Here is a 23113-nt window from a genome sequence, read left to right as displayed (position 1 = left end):
GTATAAGGTAACTTCTTGGGACTGGCAGCTTTTCTAGCTGTTCCCTTATCAGCACTTTAATCAGTGTCAATGTGTATGCCTGCAGACCATATTTATATCCAACTGGTCAAGATTAGAGCACCTGACAATTTATGCATAGCAAGCCCTTCTTAAAGCAGCAGGAACAGGCCAGGTCAGGGTTCATCTTTTCTGGCTAAATGGCAACCTTGTCTTCGTTTCTCTGGCTTTCTCTGCCAGTATACCAGAAAAACTGCTTTGCCTTTTCAACAGGTATCAACTGTGCCAAGAACAAACTAATCCCAACTTCTTTTCAAAAGAGAATGCTTTAATTAACATATTACGTTGCAGGAAAGAAAAAAATCAAACAAATCTGGATCCAGCTAAAGTTACAGAGTATGTTTAGTAGCACTGGAATTCAAGGCACTTTTTAATGCACTGATGAATCTTTGCTATGGGTAGAGACAGGCAGGTTTTGTGTTTTCTCACAGTAACGGCAGTTATTTTTTTTATAATGGTTGGCAAGGAGACTCATGTCTAGCTGGGCACTTCCTGATTACATTAGCATAGCCCATCCCACATCGAACGTACGCCCAGCACTACCTCATTTTAATGCTGGATCCAGGCCAAAAGCAAAATCACTACACTGAATATAAGGAGGAGAATGACTGCAAAGAGAATCATAAACTGTAATAGGACTAGGGTATATTTCTGACTAGGACAGAAAAATACTATGCTGAACATAAGGCTTTAGGTATTTACACAGTTGAAAATATGCTTAGCAGCAAGCAAGCAAGCGGGCTGTGTTTCTCTTCTAGCTCTGAAACTATTATCTGATAGAAGAATCTGGTGCAATTCCATAGAAGTGGGAGTTTTTTTTCTTCACAGAAAAAGGAATTATCCAAACGGAAGGAGGAAAGTGGAAATAAAGCATGACAGGAACAAAGAGGAAAAAGGAAAATGCCATATGGAGGAAGATCCACGCCTTTCGCTATGAAGACTTCAAACTTTGGTGTGTAAGCAGGCTGCCTGTTTTGGAGTGGGCACCACACTATTGTTGGAAAATGGACCTGATCCATGATATAGTTTCTGGGATGATGCTGGCAGTTCAACAAGTGACGCAAGGTACTGTGTTAAAAATGGGGTCAGTGACTTGTATCGCTCTAGCCTTAGGAGTAGAAGTTCTGTTTACCTACTTATTCCTTTTTTTATGAAGGAGATGGGCATCTCCTTGCTTTTCCAAACCTGGGTCCATCATATATAACTTACCTTACAAACTCTGTTTGCCTAAAGCATATCCCGTTGTATTTAATGCGGTTTATTCTCTAGGATTTTAGCTTTAAAGAAGAATAATTCCTTCTGATCATGTTAACTTAAAACAGTATTATAGACTGGGAATCGAACAACAGTATTCTCTTTAACTTGCAAACAATGCTGTTCATATATTTATATGTACACATGCATACCTATACGCTCATTGTGGTGCTTTACATAATAGATGTAGCTTATCTTTCCACTTCTTCTCTTCCTATACTTATATCTATGTGGAGAGGTTTATCTTTGTTTATAGAAGAGAAAAGCCCACTTTAATAATAGCTTGTTAGGCATCCAGTTAAATAATCTTGTTCCTTTTATTTTTATTTGATGCTGGTTGAAAAATTGCATTGTACATCAAAAGAAGAATTGCAGATATATACAATTATGCCTTCAGATATAAACTTTAACAGTGAAAGGATTACTGCTTTTTGAAATAGTGAGTGTGGGTGTTGTAAAACACTGTTCACAATATTCACACTATTTTATGAATATGTAGCATTTCCTTTTTAATATAGTAATTTTCCTTCTCTTCCTCAAAGTATGAAAAAACATTAATCAAACAAATGATAGCATTACTTCCAATATTATCTGGTATTTCTTTGAAAATGGTAACCCATAAACTTTCTAGTGTATAAAAGGCCAAGGCTATGATATCTCATTTTTCATATTATCCTGAACTGCCCTGTATCATCTTATCCATGGCATCTTTTCTTGGAGAACTATAAATGAACATAGTGCTCCAATTCAATTAATCATTAATTGAGAAGAATAAGCCCTGGCTTATATATAAGGCCATTTTTTGCAGGTGATAATTCAAAAAATGCTACAATAGCTAAAGATTTTTCACATTATTGCATTTTAGGGAATTTCTGCATGTGATCACATGTTAAAATGGTCTATGACTCTTTCAGAAGCAAAAGCACTATGATAGCTGCTCTTTTCCAGATTCCCTAACAGCTTGGTCTAGTTTTCATTCATGCCCTGAAAATTATGAGCCCTCCTTTAATTGAATTATTCTGCAGCTGGAATCATCCGGTTTGTATACTTATTTATGCTTTTGGAGTAATTAGTAACATCTGCATTGGCATGATTTAAATTGAAGACCTTAATATTGTAGTACTGTAAAGAATTTTGTTCACTGATACATTCATACAAAAAAATAGCAAATTAAATGGTGCTAATAATGACATTTTAGAAGCCAACCCAAATATGGAGTTAAAAAAAAGGCAACATGGGTACTTATTTCTGTCCTTTCTGTGAACTTCCACAGAACAGGATTTTTACTAGTTTGGGCAGCTTTCCACAATTTAATTATTTCCAGATGTGCTGGGACTACAACTCCCAGAATTCTCAGTCCATGAAAAAGCCACCACCTGAATGGAAGGCTAAGTTACTACTTTAAAAAACACAGGTGATGTTGAAAAAAAAAAGTAGTTTCCTTAAAAACAGAGAAACTGGTTTAGGTACTTAGATTTATCTAATTCAGTACTGTTTACTCTGAGCTTATGTTCCCTAGCATACCCCAGTAACTGTTTTTATATTATATGTTGCTGCTATGATGTTGCTTTTGTCATATCCCAAGTCCATAGCTAATGCAGCTGAAAAGTATATTTAGCTGTCCAGTTGGGAAGTAGTGTGTTCCCTTTTTTCCCCAACATAAATTTTGCTGGGAACACAATTTAGGATGGTTTGTTAACAATTTGGTTGATAATGTGGTTATGGGCTGGCTTTTGCCCAGCTCCTGGCAACTGGGTTGCCACTTTAGGTTATTGTGGGTACCAAAACATGCCCAGGTTCCTTATATATATGGAATTAGCAGCCTTTTGAAAGAGCACTAAACCTGCTGCTTTTATGAAAGAGCTAGCCTGTGTTGTGTGATTTGAATCTGCCATCTATGTGTTACTGAATATGTCACCAATAAGTATATTACTGGGTTTCCACTGCTTCACCCCAAAAAAGAGGTTACATGTTTGTATTGTTTATATTACTTTGGGAGGGGCAGAATGGGATGTACTTTGCCTATGACAATGGCAGCCGTTCAGGACAGGACTCACTTCTTATCAGTTGCTCCCTCCCATTTTTCTCTATGCTTCTTCTTGACAGGTTACAGGCATAGAGATGGGCATGGGATAAAGCAGGAGGGAGCTCAGTAGGAGAGAGAGAACCCCCAGTGCTCCTTGCAACCCCTTCTCTGCCCCTGTGATCTGTCAGATAGGTGTTTCTGAAATGGGTCTAGCACTCTCAAGATCTGACAGGTGACTAAACCTGCAATTCAAAGCATTCACCTACATTTGCCTACCTCTGCTTTACCAGCCCTGTTAAGGAGGGTGATTGGTTTTTGTTTTTCCTACCTGCAGTTGATGCTTGGTGGAACATAATCCACAAGTTGCTTTCCTTAACTCGTCCCATATTAAACATGTTAAGGATAGCACCAGTCACTGGCCTCATTACTGAGACAGTCTAGGGCTCATCCACTGGGACAGTGTAATTTATGCTCACATACTTATCTGTCAGATCAAAAACTGGTGGATTGAATTTTAACGCAGTTCTCTGGCTGTGCCCTCTGACTGGCAGTACACTTCATAGCAGAGATTTTGTTTCATCACCTGCGGTCTACCCTTTTCCTTTAAATCTGGAAATGCCAGGTGTTTAAACCTGAGAAGTTGCTTGAAAATCATCTATTTTACCATCATACTGGCTTTTTAACTGTTGAATCACACAACTTGCTGATAATCAACTGGTGGTCCATTGGTACTCTTGAATCTTCCTCACGTGTACTGCTGCCAAGCCAGGTCTCCCCAATGTTGTAATAATGCATATGATTTTTCTTATTTAGAGACAAAACAACTGACAATCATCCTGTTGACTTTGGTCCACTGTTCAAGCCTGTTGAGATCATTCATTATTGAATTGAGAGAAGATATTAAGATGCTAGCTAAATATCTAGCTTGGCATTACTTTGATTCGATCCTCTAAAGAAGTTGGATAACACAGATCTGAGGATGAAGCCCTGGGAGACCCCAGTGGGTGCTTCCTTCCAAGTTAATGCAGAACCATTACAAGCTCCTTTGGGATGTGTGTTTTTTTAAACCAATTGTAAATCTGCTGACCTGCAGTACCTTCTGCTGGTTGTAGTACCTTTTATCCATCTTCTCCACCAGGATATCATCAAACACTTCAAATTTGTTATTGATATCAAGGTACATTACATCCACACCATTATCTTGGTCTAGTAAACTAATAACTCTCTCATAAAAAGAGAAGATAGTCTGATGTGACCTATTATTGACAAACTCATGCTAACTCCTGATAGTAATAATTATATCCTTTTCTAAGTGCTCATGGACGTGCTGCTTGACAATCTATTCTAGTAACTTGTCCTATACAGATGTTAAACTAACTGGTTTGTAGTTCTCCAGGTCTTCCCTTTTCTCCTGTTTTTGAACATTGGGGTTATGTTTGTTCTTCTCCAGTTTTCTGACAACTCACCAGTTCTCTAGAGAACTCCAGTCAGTGATTCTTAGATTACATCTGCCGGTTTCTCCAGTGTGCTGCAAGGTAATTTGCCTGCCTTTGGAATTTGTTTAGGGTAGCAAGGAGGATTCTTAGTACCTCTTTATCAATCTTGGCACAGAATGTGTAATATTTAAAAGCTAATGAATTACAATGAAAGTTAATATGGGAAGATGGAATTAAAATAGCTCAGATGTTAATTCTCAGATCTTGTAATGTAAACATGTTGCAAGGACATCCAATTTTAACAGGCTGGTAGAAACACAACCTTCTCTTAGAAGAAAATTGGTAGTTAATGGGAGCAGGTGGAGACCCATTGAAAAACAATTTATTTATTTTGCCCCTTGTAATTAAGTCCCAGGGCTTCAACTTTTCACGTCTTGCCTGTCAAAGTATCTTCATCTGTTCTTGTTAGCCACAGTCACTTATGTCTTAAGTAGCCTCTTTTTTGCTTGTCACTATTTTCCATCCCAAATCCTTTTCTTTGCCAAAATAGCTTTCTTGCTAGTCTTACCCATTGAACCATCCAAATTAGCTTCTGGACACAAAGAACCACAACCACCACTATTTATTTCACATACTCTGTCTGCCTGCTGCAAATGTTGGTATGCAATCAATCACATAATTGCTATCCTCCTAGGCATATGTTCTGCTAATGTAATTGGTAAAGGATTGAGGTTTAAGTCAAATATCAAAGACACTCTTAGGTCAGTCCTTTTGCTTTCTTCTCTTAAAGATGGATTACATCACTTGTTTATGAGGAATGAGCTCAGGGACCTACATCAGGGAATGAATATATATATATATATATATATATATATATATATATGTGTGTGTGTGTGTGTGTGTGTGTGTGTGTGTGTATATATATGGATCTATCCCTGGCAGAACTACTGAATAGAATAGAAAAATTAGCAGTAACTGGAGGGATTCAATCTTTGGTTAGTTGCTATTGTTTATGAAATAAATTAAAATATATTAGTGCATCCTTTCTTCAGCAAAATCATAGATAATTTCTGAAGCTATATGCCTCATGAAAATATAACATATGCTCTACTGTATGTTTGCACTATCTCTTGAGTTACCATTAAGATTTTTAAAAAAGTTCCTAACTCATCTCCTTCCTCAGTTGCCATCTCCAACCCCATAACTTCTGCCTCATTTTGAGAGCTATCAACATGCATTCATCGATCGACCAAAATTGTTTCATAAATACTGTAGGAAGAATAGAATAGTAATCTTGCTGCTTATATTTGAACAGATCAGTGATGCAACAGTCATTCATATTTTTTTTATTCTCTAAAGAATAAATTTTGGTGTTGCTCGGTGACACTTTCCATTAGTGGAGAATAAATTTGGATTTTGAAAAAAATGATTAATTCACAGAATATAGACCCAAGAAAGACTGTTTCCATCCATGAGAGGCATCTTTAAACGGGATATGGATGGACATGTTCTGAGAATATTTTAATTTGCAATGTGCAAGTAGTTGGACTCAGATAGATAGATAATTTTATTATCTTGGTTTATTTTACTTTTAACTAAATGGATCTTTCCAAGTGTACAGTTTCATGAATCTGTGAATCTTTTTGTTACCTAAGAAAAATATATAAACTGTTCCAATAAAAGAGAAGAGAAGAAAATCACACAGATCAAGCTACTGTATATAAATAGGGAGCAAACCCCACACTCACTATCACTGATGATGTTACCTAGTTGGGTAATGTAATGTCTGCAAGCAAACAACCAAGTTCAGAGAGCACCAAGGACTCCACAATTTATAAACTGATTTAATCAATTGCCTCAATCACACAATTTCTATATCTTTTTGGCATCTGCTGAATTAAAAACATTTGCAATAATTTATCTTGGCTCTTCTTTTTAATAATGAAAATAGGTAGTTGATTAGTTAAGTTTTTAAAGTTAAGGTAGTGCAGGATGTTTACAAATCCTATCTTTAGAATCCTGAGAGAGATCATTCTATCAGATCATTCTATCCATTATACCTATAATGAGAAAATAAGAGTCTTTTTCATATTGTATCAGATTAAGGAACTGGGATACTTTCAAGGAAAGGAATATGACATATGAACAGTATCTTTCAAAACAGACTTCGAAAACCAGCAATGAATATTCAAGGTTTAAAAATGGTATCATCTGAAACAAATTTAGTTCACCTGTTGCTCTTCACAAAGAAATTCTGTATAGTAATACTATCACCTTTATATGGCAAAATATATTTGGAAACAAAAGAGAAGAATTTAAAATTCTTCAATCCTGTTTGACAAAAGAAGATAGGAGATGACACATTTACTTTATTACATAATGGTAAATCATTTGAGTGATTCATGTTATGGCATCACTGATTAACCTATGATTAGAGAAGTAATTAATTGTATATGTTAACTGATTGGAGCCCCAAACAGTCATTTGACCAGATGTTCTGACTTGAGGGTAAAATAAGATTGTTTTATGCCTCTCTGATTTTTCTCTCAATCACCTTTTCCAAGATTATGGGCTATGGGTACCAGAGAGAGAAGTTTGTTTTAATTCCCAGATTCCTTTGATGCTGTTTATTTTTAATAACATAACTTGTTAATATAATTTTTTTTAAAGTTTTCAATACTTCCTACGCTCTTTAATAATTTCAACTAAATCAAAAGCATCTAATTTGTGCTTTCAAAATTAAATTTGCTAGCAAAGGATTCTAATCATAAACTATAGGACAAAGCCCATCTACTACCTAAAGAAGCTCTCAATCTTTTACTTGGATTATGGGTTTCTTAAAAAGCAGAGGAACTTAAAGTCTTCATGAGTTGGCAAACACATTCTTTCTTGGGCCACTAATATACATGCTAGGAATGTGTATTTTAAAAATATCAGAGAAATGGATCATGTGTATTTATGAGAGCTGCATTCAATGCTTCCTGAAATTCTAGAAGGGTAAGGGCTAGAAAGCTAGGGGCATCATCTGAGTTTTAACTCAGATGATGGAGAGGAATATTCTTTGTAAAAGCTAGCACTTCTGTTAGCTCTTCAGGTTCTGTCATTCTTCAATGCATCACCTGGAAGAAGTTAGGAATGTTTACATTTCTCTGAAATTGGTTGGATTAAATACTTAACAGTGCATTTCTATACTTGTCTACTCAAAAGTAATCCCCATTACATTTAATTAGATATACTCCTAAGTGGGCTCAACCTTAGCTGAAACTTAACTTGATCTTAACTGGATTTGTTAAGTTGGTATCCCAAATGTACACTAAGTTGTTCAGAGTTGTGGTGCTCCCAGGTGACTTTTATATTTTCTTTTTAGTATGAGGATTAGAGTGGGCAGGGTCAGAAGCAAAGAGCCTGAGATCAGACAAGCCCCCTTACAATAGTGATACATAGATGTCAATTGCTCCTCCTACACAAAAGTGACAGACCCATTATGCCATAAAGGTGGGAGAAAGAGAGATATCAGCTATGAACCTTCTGCTTTTTATAAGCTTGACTAATTACACTTTGCACTTGCTAGATTTCTTCATTACTGTTTTTTTTTAAGGGTTTGGAATAAGACTAGCTTTGAATCTCTGCCTATTGGTGTTACTGGAACCAATTATATTACAATTGCAAAATTATTGAAAATGCAATTATGGGGAAATGGGTGTCCAGAAGGAACATATTTGAGCCCAGAAAAATGCTCTACCCGGAAGGCACTCATATCCGAACCCATTCTAGTGAATATTTTAAATGACCAGTTGGTAGGCTCTTAACACCTTCATTCCCCTTTCAAACTCCCTTCAGTGCAAGTACATAATTTGATAATTTTTATTTATTTATTTTAAAGGTTTGTATGGCCTCCCATCTTAGGTCACAAGATGAGTGACAATGAAACCATAAAAGCCATAAAACAAAACCTAAAACCTGGCACCTCAATCATCATTTTGGGAAGCTCCAACAACCATCCATAGACTCTCATCACACTCTACCCCAGCACCTTTATGGCCTTCTGGAAGCTAAAAGGCGGGGGCCTGCTGGATCACTGGGTGGAAGGTATTCCACAGGTTAGGGCCCCCCACAGAAAAAGCATGCTTCCTAGGTCCCACTAAACAACAATATTTCAGGAAGGGACCTGGAGCATCCCCAATTAAGAATTGAGGGATTTAATATATATTGAAAACACATTTGAAAGATGCCCCTTGCTCCTAAATTAGACCTAGTTAAGTTTTTGATGCTTTTTTTAATATTATAGAATATAAAGCCAAATTCCAGATTATAAAAATGACTAGTGTGATCCTTAACCCTTGGCATTGTTTTAAGTAGACTTTTTGCCCTTGTGGTTATAACCTTGAATGTGGGGAACTTGGAAGTATTTCTCAGCAAATTGCATTGGAGTTTGGTTTGGCAGTTGTCCTGATTACCACAGGCATTTTTTTCTGTTGTTGCTTGTGTCCCAAGTTCATTACTTGGTATTTTCTGCAGCTAGCAACAATACAGCCAGAGGTAATTTTCTTTGCAGGTATACCATGGTTAGTGATCTATCATCAGCAATAAGTAGTAGCATTCTAAGTATCCCAAGGTAACAAAGGCACATATTGTTCTTGTGTACTGACTTCATATTAGCATGATATTCTGATGTACTCTAATGGAACTTACTATTTGTGCATTACTTTCTGTCTTTGCTTTACCCTTTTCTACCATTACGTAATGTAGGGCTAGGCTATTCATTCATTTAGATCCTGGCAAAATGAATAACTTTGCACGAGACTCTTTGCACGAGACACTGAAGAAGGTATACCTATAATTTATTTTGCTTTTTCACATAACTGGGCTGCAACTACCTGTCATTTTATTTTTTAACATTGGCTTTAGGACTATCATATCTGGGTTGCAAAATTATGGTAAAAAAAATGTAGGGCTAGTTTAATACATGAAAATATTGGAATTTGCTGTAAGTCATACTACGTCTGTGTGTAGTTCATCATTAACTATTCCACGCGGCAACAGCTTTAAGGGACACAAAAATTCTTTTTTTAGAAAGGGACAGATTGAAGGAAATGGGGATTCTCTGTCTCAAAGCTGTTGCCCTAATATAGCTATTATACTCTACTACCTCTTAAAATAGCCCTAGAAGGGGATTCTTCTAGGTCAATTATGTTGATATTTTCATAGCGGCTTATACTATATCTTTTCATTCTTATTTACCTTTTTTACAGGGCTTGCTTTTGCTGTTCTATCTTCAGTGCATCCAGTATTTGGTTTATATGGATCACTCTTTCCTGCTATTATTTATTCCATATTTGGAATGGGTCGTCATGTTGCCCCAGGTAAGTTACTTCTAAGTCCTTGCAGTCCAGTTTGAAAAACTTAGCTGGTGTCTTTGTTAATTCTATCAGTTATTTTCTATTTTATTCTGCAGCATTTCTTACATATAATATGAGTTGAGCCACATGCATGCATGCACATAACATACATACACAGTAAGCCAAAATCAAGCAGAACAAATTGTATCTTAGTGTTACACACAGAGAGATACAATAAAATTTTGCTCCTTCCATGGGAGAATAATATCAGGCTGGCTTTTCTGAAAGTCACCCAGAACTATTCAGCTTCTATTCATTTGTAAGAACCCCTTGCAAATTCACTGGAAGCAAATGGAGCATGGATTTCAGCTATGCTTGATGAGTTGGGTTCTCAGTAACTATATTCCTCAAGTGACACTTATATTAATATGAGTAGTGTGACTGCTCTAGTGATTATGGTTTCAGTCATGTACTGTAGTTCAGAGGAGATAAACAATACATTCCAGAAGCAAGATTTTTCTTTTTGTGCCTCTGTGTACTTCCTTTACATCTATAGTCTCTCCCCTTCATCCCCTATTTTAAGAAATTTTGGGGGAGTAGGTGAAGTAAGTTTAGAATGTATTGGGAACTATGTTTCCTTCTTAAAATTCTTGTAGTTAATGTATAGGATTGCTATGTACCTTATATGATTAAGTCAATAGTAGGTTCATGATATCCCTTTTTTGCTCCTCTTCCTTCCTATGAAGTTGCCTTACACTGAAACATATTGATCCATATAGCTCAAAAGTGTCTCTCAACATATTAACAGAAAGTTGTCAAGATTTTTGATTGCGTTCTTTCTAAGCCCTGCTTAGAGACTGAGTCTCTTGCTTATAAAGTATATGCTTTCCTAGCGAGTGACAATCCTACCTCTCTCTTCTCTCTTGATATTGCAGCATCTAGAGAAGTCCAACAGGCAGGGATCATTCAGGTTTGTTGTGCTGCTCTGTATTTCATTCATTCTGAAATAATGACAGTCTTCAAGTTAATAATTAAAGACATTGAATTTTTAGAATGTGAAGCAGGCTTATATCATAGAAGAAACCATCTGGTCTTAGTTGCAGAAAACAATGGAGCTGGGTATGGGGCCATGTCTCCCATTATTCAGTATGGGTTGAAACTGATGGAGGAAGATAAAGAGCTGCGTCTTTCAGATATTGGGGAGGGTGTCTCTCTACCAGAAATTCAGAACTCTGTGGAACCACACACAAAGCTCAGTCCTCTGGGGCTGAAAAGCTCAAGTATATGCACATTCTCATTGGTTATTATTATTCTTTCTAAGGAGCAGTCATTTTCTTTTGAGTAATTGTGTGGCTTTTTGCAACTAGCTTGTGTGCCAAAAGTGCATTCAGCATTACATTTAACAACTCTGTAGGAGCCGTGTGGTCTACTGGGATAGCAACATTCCATCCAAAGTACATAGGATTTGCATCAGAATGTATTCAAAGCATTTTGTTAAAGGCCCCTTGCAACTCACTGGCAAGTTGGATTTGAATTTTGTGGCAAGTTCCTTGGAAGCGATGATAATGTTGAGTCAGCAGAGTAGATGTTACGTAGTTATTTCATTTTAAGAGTAATAATTGCCCAACTGGGACAAGATGCACTATTGGTTTCATTAAAAAAGGCATTTAAGCCATCTGATACCTTGGAAAAATGTTGGATGCAGTTTGATTCTTTCTTTCTTTTTTTTAAGTGGTGAAGATCTGAATGGTATGGGTGATATAGATTCTGCTGTTATAGTATTTAGTTTATCTTTAAAGGAAATGAGAATCTCCAGGATGAGAGTATTCAGTTTAGGGGCACATTCTGAGTATAGTAGTGGAAACAGTAAAGCCTATATTAAAATAAGTTTTTAACTGCTTTCTTAAGTAATCTTAAAGACATGTTTAAACATGTGTTGTAAAAGTCTCTAACATATACCAGAGATGAATAACCTGAGGCCTTCAAAATCCTTGACTTTACTCCTAAAGATCTTCAAGAATTACCAAATTGTAACTGTTTAGCAATGTTTAGCAAACTAGTAGAAGGAAGCAAGTATTAAATACATAATTAAAGAATAACGATATTAACTACATTTGATTTAAAATATAGCAAATTAAATTAAATTAAAACCTTCTGCAACCTTTTTCCTCCTAGAGGTACCAGACTACAGTTCCCATAATTTTCAGTCAGCATACTTGTTGACTATGCTGCCAAAAATTTGTGTAGTTAACAGTCCCACCTATTAGGAAGGGGTCATATAGGAAGGCATTCTTAGATTTCTGACTGATGGCTGCAGATCCGGTCCATAGGAAAAGGGAAAAGTGCTTTGCGCAGGCTAAACTATTTGTCCATCTAGGCCTGTATTGTCTACTTGAACAGATACTAACTCTCTAAAAAGATAGAAGTCTTTTCTATTATATACTGTCTGTTTCTTTTACCCGGACAATCAGCAATTGATTTCTCATGCAAAGTATCAGCTTCTACTTATTCTAAACTATACCTCTCCCCCTTATTTTACAATTAACATTTATGGAGCTTAGATCTCTGTTGGATAGGAAGCTATCCCTGGAAATATTTCAAAAGGATTTCAGACAAGCCTCTGCATGAGGATTCCATGTGCATGCAGGCGTATGACTCATGTACACGCAAAAAAGAGTGAACAGCTTGTTGCCCAGAATTTGTATAATGTAAAAATGGAGCTCTGAATATGGGAATGAATGCTCATGGCAAGAGCGTATAAAGATGATGTCTGCAGAAAGCAAAATATATACAGGGAAGGCTTAGAGCTAGGGTATCTGAATGTAGAAATGGCATACTGACCATAAGCAGAATTTAATCAATCAATATTGTCATATCTCACAACTCTTGGAACTTTAAAATGGTTATAAAATATTCACAATGAATTCAAGTTAAAATTAGAATTAGTTGGACATAGTCTGGAATCATACATCACATTTAGGTATGGTTTATTTAACCATGTTTTTGTTAAATAGACTATAAATGAGCAAGGTCAATCATAATAAGCCATATTTTGTAATTTAAATGTAACAGTTGGGTTCATGTCAACATGTCAAGCCCAAACCTAGCAATTGAATCATGGCTTAACTGTAGCATGAAAACCTTGCCATTGATTTCAGTGGTATTTCTTTCCTCCTAAGCAACTTAGAGTCATTTGATAGGAATTAAATGAAAACTAAATCCTCTCTCTTCTTTTGCAGGAACCTTTGCTCTGACCTCCTTGATTTCTGCAAATGCTGTTGAGCGTCTTGTTCCTCCCATAAACAGCAATTCCACTACAGACAATACATCTGCAGTATTGGGCTTATCTGAGTTTGAGATGCAGCGGATTGGAGTTGCTGCAGCAGTTTCATTACTGGGAGGGCTGATTCAAGTAAGTTTTTCAGAATAGCCAATTTTATATGTGGAGAATCAGTTCTTGCACTAAAATAGTTCCCAGGAGAAGCAAGCCAACATGGAAGGAAGTATTTCCGCATGATCTGAGATTATGTTTCACATACTGTATTAAGACATTGCTTAATCATGATTTGTCATGTAAGTTGAAATTGACAATCAATATTGTCATATGTTCCAAGAGCTCATGTAACACAATAAATATAAACATGGCTTACAAACCACAGTACCTAGATTCTCACAACACACTGATTCAAAACTGAACAAAGTCTGATACAGGAGTAAATAATCTGTGGCATTCCAGAGGTTAATAAATTATAACTTCTGGCATCCTTAGGAGGCATAGCCAATGATGAGGGATGACGGAAGCTATAATTCTACATATCTTGAATGCCTCTGCTCTGCATGATTTTAGGTCATGCCTCTGGCTTAGCATGGTTTTATAACTCACCAATGGGGTGATTGTGTTTGCAAAAAAATCTCATTGCTGTATCAGCAATGTTAATTTGGTTGACTTTTGTACATGAAATGAATGGAGAAACCATCTTCTCCTTTTCCTTGCATAGCAAATGTTAGTGTAGGGTATAGCTGCATGTTCTACAATTACCATGCACAGTTTCATAAAAAAGTGAATTATCTCAGTAACTCTAGTGACTTTGCTTATATCATAGGATACCATTTATAAATCAGTTCAAACAATAATTTGCACATATGCTCTTATAACTGGAAATGATAATTGTGGCTCTTCCAATTTCCTGGTATAGGTTCAGTCTCTAAAAAATGTGAATGCATGAAAGGTGAAGAATAATTTGTGTTGCTGTATTGCATGTTTATTTTTGGGAATACATGGCAAAATGGACACGTGTGCCTGGATTAAACGCATAATGTACTACTGGATTTTTCCAGTTTTGACATGAAAGCAATTTTCATAGAAATTGTATAACCTATTAAGTGGCTCTCAGAAACTTCTGCATATATGCTTTCTTTCCATTCAGTTATAGGCCTTTGCAAATTAGACAACATGCAGTTCAAATCATTGATTGAATATAGAAACATTTAGAAATGATTTGGGAAAAAAAGTATCTGTGCATATGTATAGAAGCATCCAAATTAATTTTACAGGTACCCAGTTTGTCTAATATGAGATTCAACTGAATCACCTTTGAATGGAATATCTGAATGAAATATTACAGTAATAGAAGTTAAGCTTATATTAGCAATAGAACTGGCTATCTTTTTTTGCTTTTGGAATCTGCTTTTCTGCACTGGCTCTTGGTTTGTTTAAAAGTCTTATCGTTACTTACTGATAAATACTATCAGAAAGAAAACATCTTTTGTTCTCACTGAGCATGACCACAAAAGCTAATCAGTCTTTTCTGTTCTAATCCTTATTTATCCAATGGAGAGGTAAGGCGTGCTTTTGAATTGACCTGCACTGGGTACAGAAGTCTGGGAAATCTATTTCTTTTCAGAGTTTTATTTTATTAAATCTTTCATCTCTCAGTAGTTTTGGTCTTTTTATGTTTTTTTCCTCTTTTCCTTCCATCTTACTCTCTTTTTTCATCAGTACAACCTCCAGAGACCTCCAGAAGTCGATAGCACATTGTAATTTTTAACATGGCAAATAGACAATCGTTAAACACATGTGTTTGGAGAGTGATCATATTCATTAGTCCTGCTGACATTTGTTTTGTACACCATTTTCATGGTTTACCATGTTGTGTGAACCTGACAAATTGTGGCTTGCATCACAAACCATGCTTTAGCAAATCATAGCCTAGAGCACAATGTGCAAACTATACATGATCTTTTTGTTCTAAAGAAAGGCCAACAGCAAAACTTGCTGGGATGTTCTGAATGGCTGCGTTCATGCTCTGCTGAGATTTTTCTTTTTAAAAACTACAAAATAATGCAAGGTCAGTATGGCAATGATCAAGAACAAGTCTGAGCTGCTAAAGCTGTTGACTTTTATTTCCCAGCATACAACCTTCATTTTTAGATGATAATAGATATAGCAGAATATAAATATCATATGTAAAAAAATAAATAAAACATTATCTCCCAGAGGATGTTTAGTAAAGTGCAATGGTTCAGAAGCAGTGGTTGCCTTGAACTTCTGAACAACTTCCATCAGCACTTGACTTCTACTTAACGGCTCTTGGTTTAGCAGACTTTGGGTGTAATGGGCAAAATTCATTAATGGTTTATCTCAAAAACGGCAGCTTAATCCAAGCTCAGGAAGAGATCCAAAACCTTCAAAGAAACTGTGCCTTAATGGATTAGGATTAGAAATTTCTAACACACTTTCCAAGGTTCTATACTTTACCCCTAATTATTGCCTCATTGAAGTCTCTGTGATTCTTGTTTCCTTGACTATGCCCTTGGTGCAGGACTTGACAAAGCTACCTACCTCACAAGGCTCTTGTGGGGAAAAATGAGAGGAGGGTGTCCATGTGTACCTCCTTGAGTTTCTGAAGAAAAGATGAGCTATGCATCTAACAAAGAAACATCCATCCATACACACACACACATACATACATACAACTGTGGCTCTTTCTTCTACCTGTTCAGTTTGTTGGATTCAGAAACCTGACTTTTTACATTTCAAATCTGTTAGAAATTTATGAACTGAATGGCTTTTTAAGTGTATCTAGCCTGACTGCTGTAGCTTAATATTTTCCCCATCCGCAGAGCTTATAATGTTTGTATATTGAAATAACTCAAAGCCAACATTCAGAGAGGTCACCACAATGAATATACATTGGCAGAGCCAGCTGTTATAACTAATCTCAGTGCAGAGCCTGGTGGAAAACTAGCAATATGAGAGAGATAGCATTGTAATAAATGTATGAAAGTTAACATGTGTTGAAAGTTTATTCATGGGTGCAGTGCATAATGAAATAACTTCTACCTGATTAGCTCATGGAGCTATCACATCCCACTATTAAAAAAAAAAAAAGAACACGGATAGGCCTATCTCTTTCCTATATTAGAATCAGTAACTGCATTTAGATGTAATCTCTGTGATATCTCTGGTTTCTCAGGTAGCAATGTTTATGCTACACTTGGGCAGTGCTACCTTCTTGCTAACAGAGCCAGTGATAAGTGCAATGACAACTGGGGCAGCTACACACGTTGTGACTTCGCAAGTGAAGTACCTCTTGGGAATGAAAATGCCATATATCTCAGGACCGCTGGGATTCTTTTATGTGAGTATATTGGTAAATATTTGCTGTGCCGCTTTGCTCATATTTGCATGTTGATTAAAGTTGCAGGATAAACCCTAAATACTGTTGTGATGTCTTGGATCAGGCCTGACTCTGTTATCTCTAATTGGAGTCAATTCTGGATAGGTTTGCTATCTGGGGGTCTTTGTCAATTTTGTAACCAGAATCCAAAGTGCCTTTCATCAGGTTTGGTCCCTGCTAGACTGCCTGATCATGGTTATCTACTTTTTATAAACTTTGAGGCTAGACTATTGCAAGATATTATATGTGCCTTTGAAGACTGCTTGGAAAATGTGCCATTATCTAGCGCTAAGCTTCCAACTGATGGGAACAACCTGTGACTTGTGTTGTGCTTAAAGAGCTCTGGCTCCATTCTAAGTGTAATTCAAAATATTGATGCTTATATTTTAAAATCATAGGGCCATGCAAAGCATTCAGAAGGGTCACTTCACAAGGGGCATTGTGCAACTGAATACCCCTCCCTGGAGTATTAAAGCAGCTGCATCCTCCACAATGGGTTCTTCCAAAGCTTTTACCAGAAGTTTGCTAATGAAGCGGCTTTGCATATGCACACATGCAGACAGCCAGAGAAACTCTTAAAAACTGCCATGTGGAGTTTTCTGGAGGATACAGCTGCTTTAATGCTTTCAGGAAGGATGCTATACTTGCACAGCGAAGTTTGCAAATCATCCTTATCCTAAGGAAAGCCTACATCTCAAATAGACCATCTTATCATTTGTGGAGACTGTGGAAAGAGATTTTCTCCTTATGGCATTCTCTCTTTAAAAGCACACAGTGATGTCTTCTAAGTACTCTGCAATACCTTCTAAAAGCTGTTGGGTGTCTATTTTCAAGGCATGTAACATAACTTTTCTCAAATTATGTTATGCTATCTTTGTTGGTTTTTAAAATTACAGTTTTAATTTATTTCACTCCTATCATTGAAGCAGATGAATACAAATCTTTCTGAATAGTTTCCTTGTGAAAGTTTTCCTCAGAAAAAAATATTCTCCTCTCTAATTTTGGGAAGAAAAAGAGCTATTATATCCTTCATGTACTCACAGCAACACATTTTCTCTTAGCCATACAGATTTCTTGCTCTGCCAATCATTGTCACCAAATCTTAAGCATTACAAAATCTTAGCACTTATCAAACATTGCAAATGCAGCTGTGCTATTTCTCAGCTATAAATTTATGAGAAAAATTGTTTTGGGGAAAATAAGGCATATTTTGCAAGTAAAAGAAAGGCAGAAAAATAAAGATTTCAATTGTAATTGTTTGGAGCCAAATTGGTCTATAAATGTACATGTGTCACCAAAGGAGAGGGGAAAGAGGGCACCAATTTGTAGCCATTATCAATAGACTTCTTACATGTTACTGTATTTCTTTACAATGAAGAAGACTGCAATGGAGTGCCCTATGTACCTATTCAATCTGCTGTTCAGTTGCTAACAGTTGATGGAGCACAGGCCTGTGCAAAATTGGATAAATGATCAGCCATGGCCATAAACTAACTAACTAAGAAATGAGACATCAGTAGAATAATCTTTTAGGGCCAACCAAAAAAATTGGAAAAAAGTAAGATACTTAGGATTCTTTTTCAGATTGGATGTTATCTTAAAATAACATTAAAAAAGGGAGGAAGAAAGGAAGGATTAGTCGGCTGAATCAAAGTAGTTTTGTAGATTTTCATTATTTTAGAAAATTTAGAAAATGTAATTTTGAAAAGGAAACTCAGATATTTGGATAGGGATAGGATCATGGTCATGTACATAAAGGTATTTATGTTATGAACTTGACATGAGTTCCAAAGCCCAGCCCACATTGTACTGACTATTCTTCAAGATACTATGTAGATGTATGAAATAGAAAACATTAACATTTGTAAACAGCCTTTCATATAAACTACAAGGAAATTGATAATGCCATCTAGTGGTACTTATTTACATTTATATTGAAAATATTATTTATATTTTAGTGCAGCACACTGTGGGCAACAGAAGGTGTAGTACAGTGTTTCTCAACCTTAGCAACTTTAAGATGCCTGGACTTCAATTCCCAGAACTGCATAGCTGGTTGAGGAATTCTGGGAGTTGAAGTTCAGACATCTTAAAGTTGCTAAGGTTGAGAAACACTGGTATGGTATGATAACAAATAAGAAATCAACAAATAACAATGATAACAAATAAGAAATAAATGCAGGGAAATAACCCCAGTGTAGTGTAGTATAGTGGGAAGATAGTGTGTCCACCAATGGTTTCTTGGTGTCCTTCATAACCTTTTTCGGTTCTTTTAAATTAAGTTTATAGAAAACTAGCATGCTACAAAAGCAAAGAATCAGCCTCAACTATGATTTCTATTTCCGACAATGTTTCTGGCCCCACATAGATCCCAGTGGCATTCTTAGAAAATAAAATGATGGCTAGCTGAAGCCCAGTGCTTTGTTTGCCTTTTGATCTGATGCATTTTGTGACTGGCCATGTCTACCTTGGCAGCCATTTTGTGAGAATAACAATAACATTCACTCAAAATTCCAAATATACCTCCAGCCCAAATCCTTATCTATTTGCTTCCTCTCCATAATAGAGGCTTGACTGTATTCTGAATATTTCTTGTCATCTCAACCCCCAATAGTTTCAACCTGTTTGTGTTTTATACTTGTGTTTTATGCTATACTTTTACTTGTGTTTTATACTTTTATAACCAGTTTTACATTATTTATACTTTTATTACTAGAAATACTACTATACTTTAAAGAAAGTCATGCTATGGATATGTGTATGGGTTCCGGAATCTGATTAAATCAGACAGGGCTACACAGATTCCATTTTCATACTTTTTATTCAGTTTACAGAGACAGGAAGAAGCAGTATGGATATCACCCAGGCCTTATCAGAGCAGACAAGCACTTCTGATCCCTTTTGGTTTACCAGCAAACTTTTACTCTAGATAGAAACCAGGAAACCAACCACTGAAATGTAGATATATTTCTTTAGTAGTTTGCAGATTTTCTAAATTCACAAATCCTTTCCATACTCTGTCTTTCGCCAACAATGAACATTTAAGATGTGTTCTCAGGTGCATATATAGTTCATGAGGCCTCAGAGGTGTTGCGGGGGGGGGGGAGCATTTGAATTGCAGACAGGATCTATCACACATCTGGCATAATTTGACTGCTTCTGTACAGAGCAGAAAATTACTCACAATGGATAAACTGCCCTCTATGAAGCTTGTCTGATTACTGATCTTGCCATTGAGACCCCCATAAACATCTGAAGAACTCAGAGTTTATCAGAATTAAATTCGTTGTATAGTGATTGTTTTACCTAATTGCAACCTAGACATTTTAAAAACATGGTAGCAAAGGATTTAAAAAAATGCATTCCTTTCATTGCTTTGTTCTTTGGAACAAAAATCATGCTTTTAAAATGTTGAATTATTATGTGGCATTCATATTTAATATCTTGGCTGAAAGTAGACTCTTTATTTTTATTAGAAAAGTTGCTTCCCTTTTAAAGGGACTGTTCAAAATTAGGGGAAAATCCCACGGGCATGTATCCATCTATGTGCTGCTTGGGAGAGGGGCCAGTATCACCATCCAAAACACCACACAATACATTAATAACTTGAGTTGCCATGGAATTATTTTTATATGAAAAATACAGTTAAGTAATTCTATATAGCTCAGCTGGCACAATGACAAATTTGGCAAATATGGCCCTATTCTGTTCTGTTTTTCTTTTTCTTTTTAATCCATTTTGTAATTTCAGCACGTTGCTTTTTCTTTACTTTCTTTTACAATCTCCACTTTTTTTTCTTTTGGCTTAAATGCTCCTGGATTTCAAAGAAAGAATCATGATTGTTAATAAAGTGTGGTTAAAGAGTCATAAAGAAAACAAGCCAATAAAACATTTTGTTTTATATAGAATGAGATCATAATTCAGTATGAACCATGAAATATATATGGAGAGAACCAACCTACTTTGAAGACCCCTTGTGATTAAATATTACAAATTTACATGAAATTGCAATGTGGTTCAACCAAAATGTCCTTAAATAAAACATTTCTTTAATATATATTTTGTTTCTACTATGGTTCTTTCTGTGTGGCTACAGATCCAGGAAGAATCTTCTGACTCTGTAGCTTTTTTGTTGGATAAATTGTCATGTACTGAGACAGACTGTTAGTTCATTGGTATAACTGACACTGACTATATTATTAACTTTCTAGGATCTGAGACTAGAAATACCTTGGGATGTTGAGATTGGATCTAGAAATTTCTGCATAAAAATTTATTCTCTAGCTGTGGCCTTCCATTAAGTATATAGCCACTGTGGAAAGTGAAAAGCTAGAAAGGGGTGAGGGAGGTATCTGCAGAGATCATGTTTTCCATTTTGGCTCATGTATTGAAAGTATTATTGTGCATATACAGGTAGTCCTCGACTTATGACCACAACTGGGACTGGAACTTCCATTGCTAAGAGATGAGGTTGTTAAGTGAGTCACGCCTGATTTTATGACCTTTTTTGTTGCAATTGTTAAGGGAATCACTGCGGTTGTTAAGCGAATCTGGCTTCCCCCATTAACTTCGTTTGTCATAAGCCCCCTGGGAAGGTTGCAAATGGCAATCATATGACTGTGGGACATTGCAACCATGGTAAGTTTAGTGCACCTGAATTTTGATCACATGACCCTGGGGATACTGCGACAGTTGTAAGTGCAAGGACCAGTCATAAGTCACTTTTTTCAGCGCCATTGTAACTTCAAACGGTCATTATATGAATGTTCATAAATTGAGGACTACCTCTATTGAAGTAAAATAGGAGCTAATTAACCTAGCTGGCAAGTATCTTCCAGATTGATACCACATTACATGGGAAAGGATCATGTCACGTACATTTTTCAAACTAGCTATTTCAAGCTGTGTTTGGCTCTGCAGAATGTTGAGACATGCAATATTAAAAAGAAATCATCCAACTTTCAAACCAGCTTTTTCAAGACAAGGCATGGCAGGATTCCACTTGACAGCTGAAATGCTGTGTAGCACATTTTCTGAAAATAAGAACAAGAGAAACAGATATAAATAATTCTTAAAAAGTGAATGTTCTTATTTAGGACCTGGTCTCTTATTTTTTTATGAACAAATTTCTGAACTAGATATTCAAGTCTTAGATTTAAATTGTTTTTCTAAAGCAATTTCAGTACAAATCTGTGTTGCGTTTGGCTGCCAAATGTTGAAGAAAAGCACTTTTTAGCAACTTAAGGGGACTTTTTGCCTGTAAAATTGGATTATGTTAGTATAGGTTCCAATATTTTGAATAAATGTGTTTGCTTTGATAGCTGTATCCATTTATAACTTCAACCTTAATGGCTTTTCTTTACAATTATACTTTTTGGCATGCTAACTTGATGATGTCACCTATATGTCTTAGCAGGCACTATTGAATGATGTGGCTGAACCAGACAATAATTTTTATATATAAAATTTTAATAAAGTTATATCTATATCTATATATATTAAAATTTTAAAAAGGAAAGATAAAAACTAACAGTAATATTTAGAATAAAGAAAAGAAAGAAGAGAAAAGAGAAGAAAAGAACAAAGCCAAAAGTGCAGAAAAAAAGAAAAAATAAAGAAGTAGCTTCCAATTTTCTTTATAACAGTTATAAGTCTAGATATAAACTAACCTCTTACTCTATGGTCACAACATGACTTACATTTTTTCTATAATCTATTTTTTCTAATCATCAAAAGCATATACTGTATCATAATTTCATTTTTTATATGTTTCATGTAAAAAGTCTATAAGGGGTTTCCAGTCAGCATTAAACTTATTTAATATATTTTCTCTGATCAAACTGTCAGTTTGGCTATCTCAGCAAGTTCCATCATCTTCACCATCCATTCCTCCATTGTGGGTAATGTCAAGTCTTTCCACCTTTGTCCATATAATAACCTCACTGCAGTTATCGTGTATAAAAAATAAAGTTCCATGACTTTTTTTCAACTGTTTATCGATCAGTTCCAAAAGAAAAGCCTCTCAATTGCACATTAATCTTTAAAATCTTCTAAATTAATATATGTAATTGAGTCCAAAATTTTCTGGCTTTTTTACATGTCCACCAAGCATGATAAAATGTCCCCTTTTGTTGTTTACATTTCCAACATAAATTTGAAATACCTTTATACATGCTAGACAATTTTTCTGGTGACATATACCAAAGATACATCATTTTATAAAAAATTCTCTTTAAGATTATAACATAATGTAAATTTCAATCCTTTCAACCACATGTTCTCCCACTGTTTCATTTGTATATAGTAACCAACATTTTAGCC

The 23113-nt window shown here is 35.8% G+C and overlaps 1 protein-coding gene across 1 annotated transcript in view; it reads left to right on the top strand.

Moving 5' to 3' along the window:
* The first annotated feature begins 671 nt into the window (after window positions 1-671).
* SLC26A7 (solute carrier family 26 member 7) overlaps window positions 672-23113 on the top strand; it is a 59907-nt gene continuing 37465 nt past the window's right edge. The window contains exons 1-4 of the mRNA XM_025167806.2: window positions 672-1122; window positions 10026-10136; window positions 13352-13524; window positions 16589-16753. Coding sequence (XP_025023574.1) covers window positions 930-1122; window positions 10026-10136; window positions 13352-13524; window positions 16589-16753 — 642 coding nt within the window. The 5' untranslated portion in view covers window positions 672-929. The remainder of the gene's footprint in view (window positions 1123-10025; window positions 10137-13351; window positions 13525-16588; window positions 16754-23113) is intronic.

The sequence above is a fragment of the Python bivittatus genome, unplaced genomic scaffold (assembly GCF_059951505.1).
Source record: "Python bivittatus isolate LINGU-HERP-01145 unplaced genomic scaffold, Pbiv_v1 ctg000590_np1212, whole genome shotgun sequence".
In the NCBI taxonomy this organism is placed as follows: Eukaryota; Metazoa; Chordata; class Lepidosauria; order Squamata; family Pythonidae; genus Python; species Python bivittatus.
This window is presented reverse-complemented; position numbering and strand designations above follow the sequence as displayed.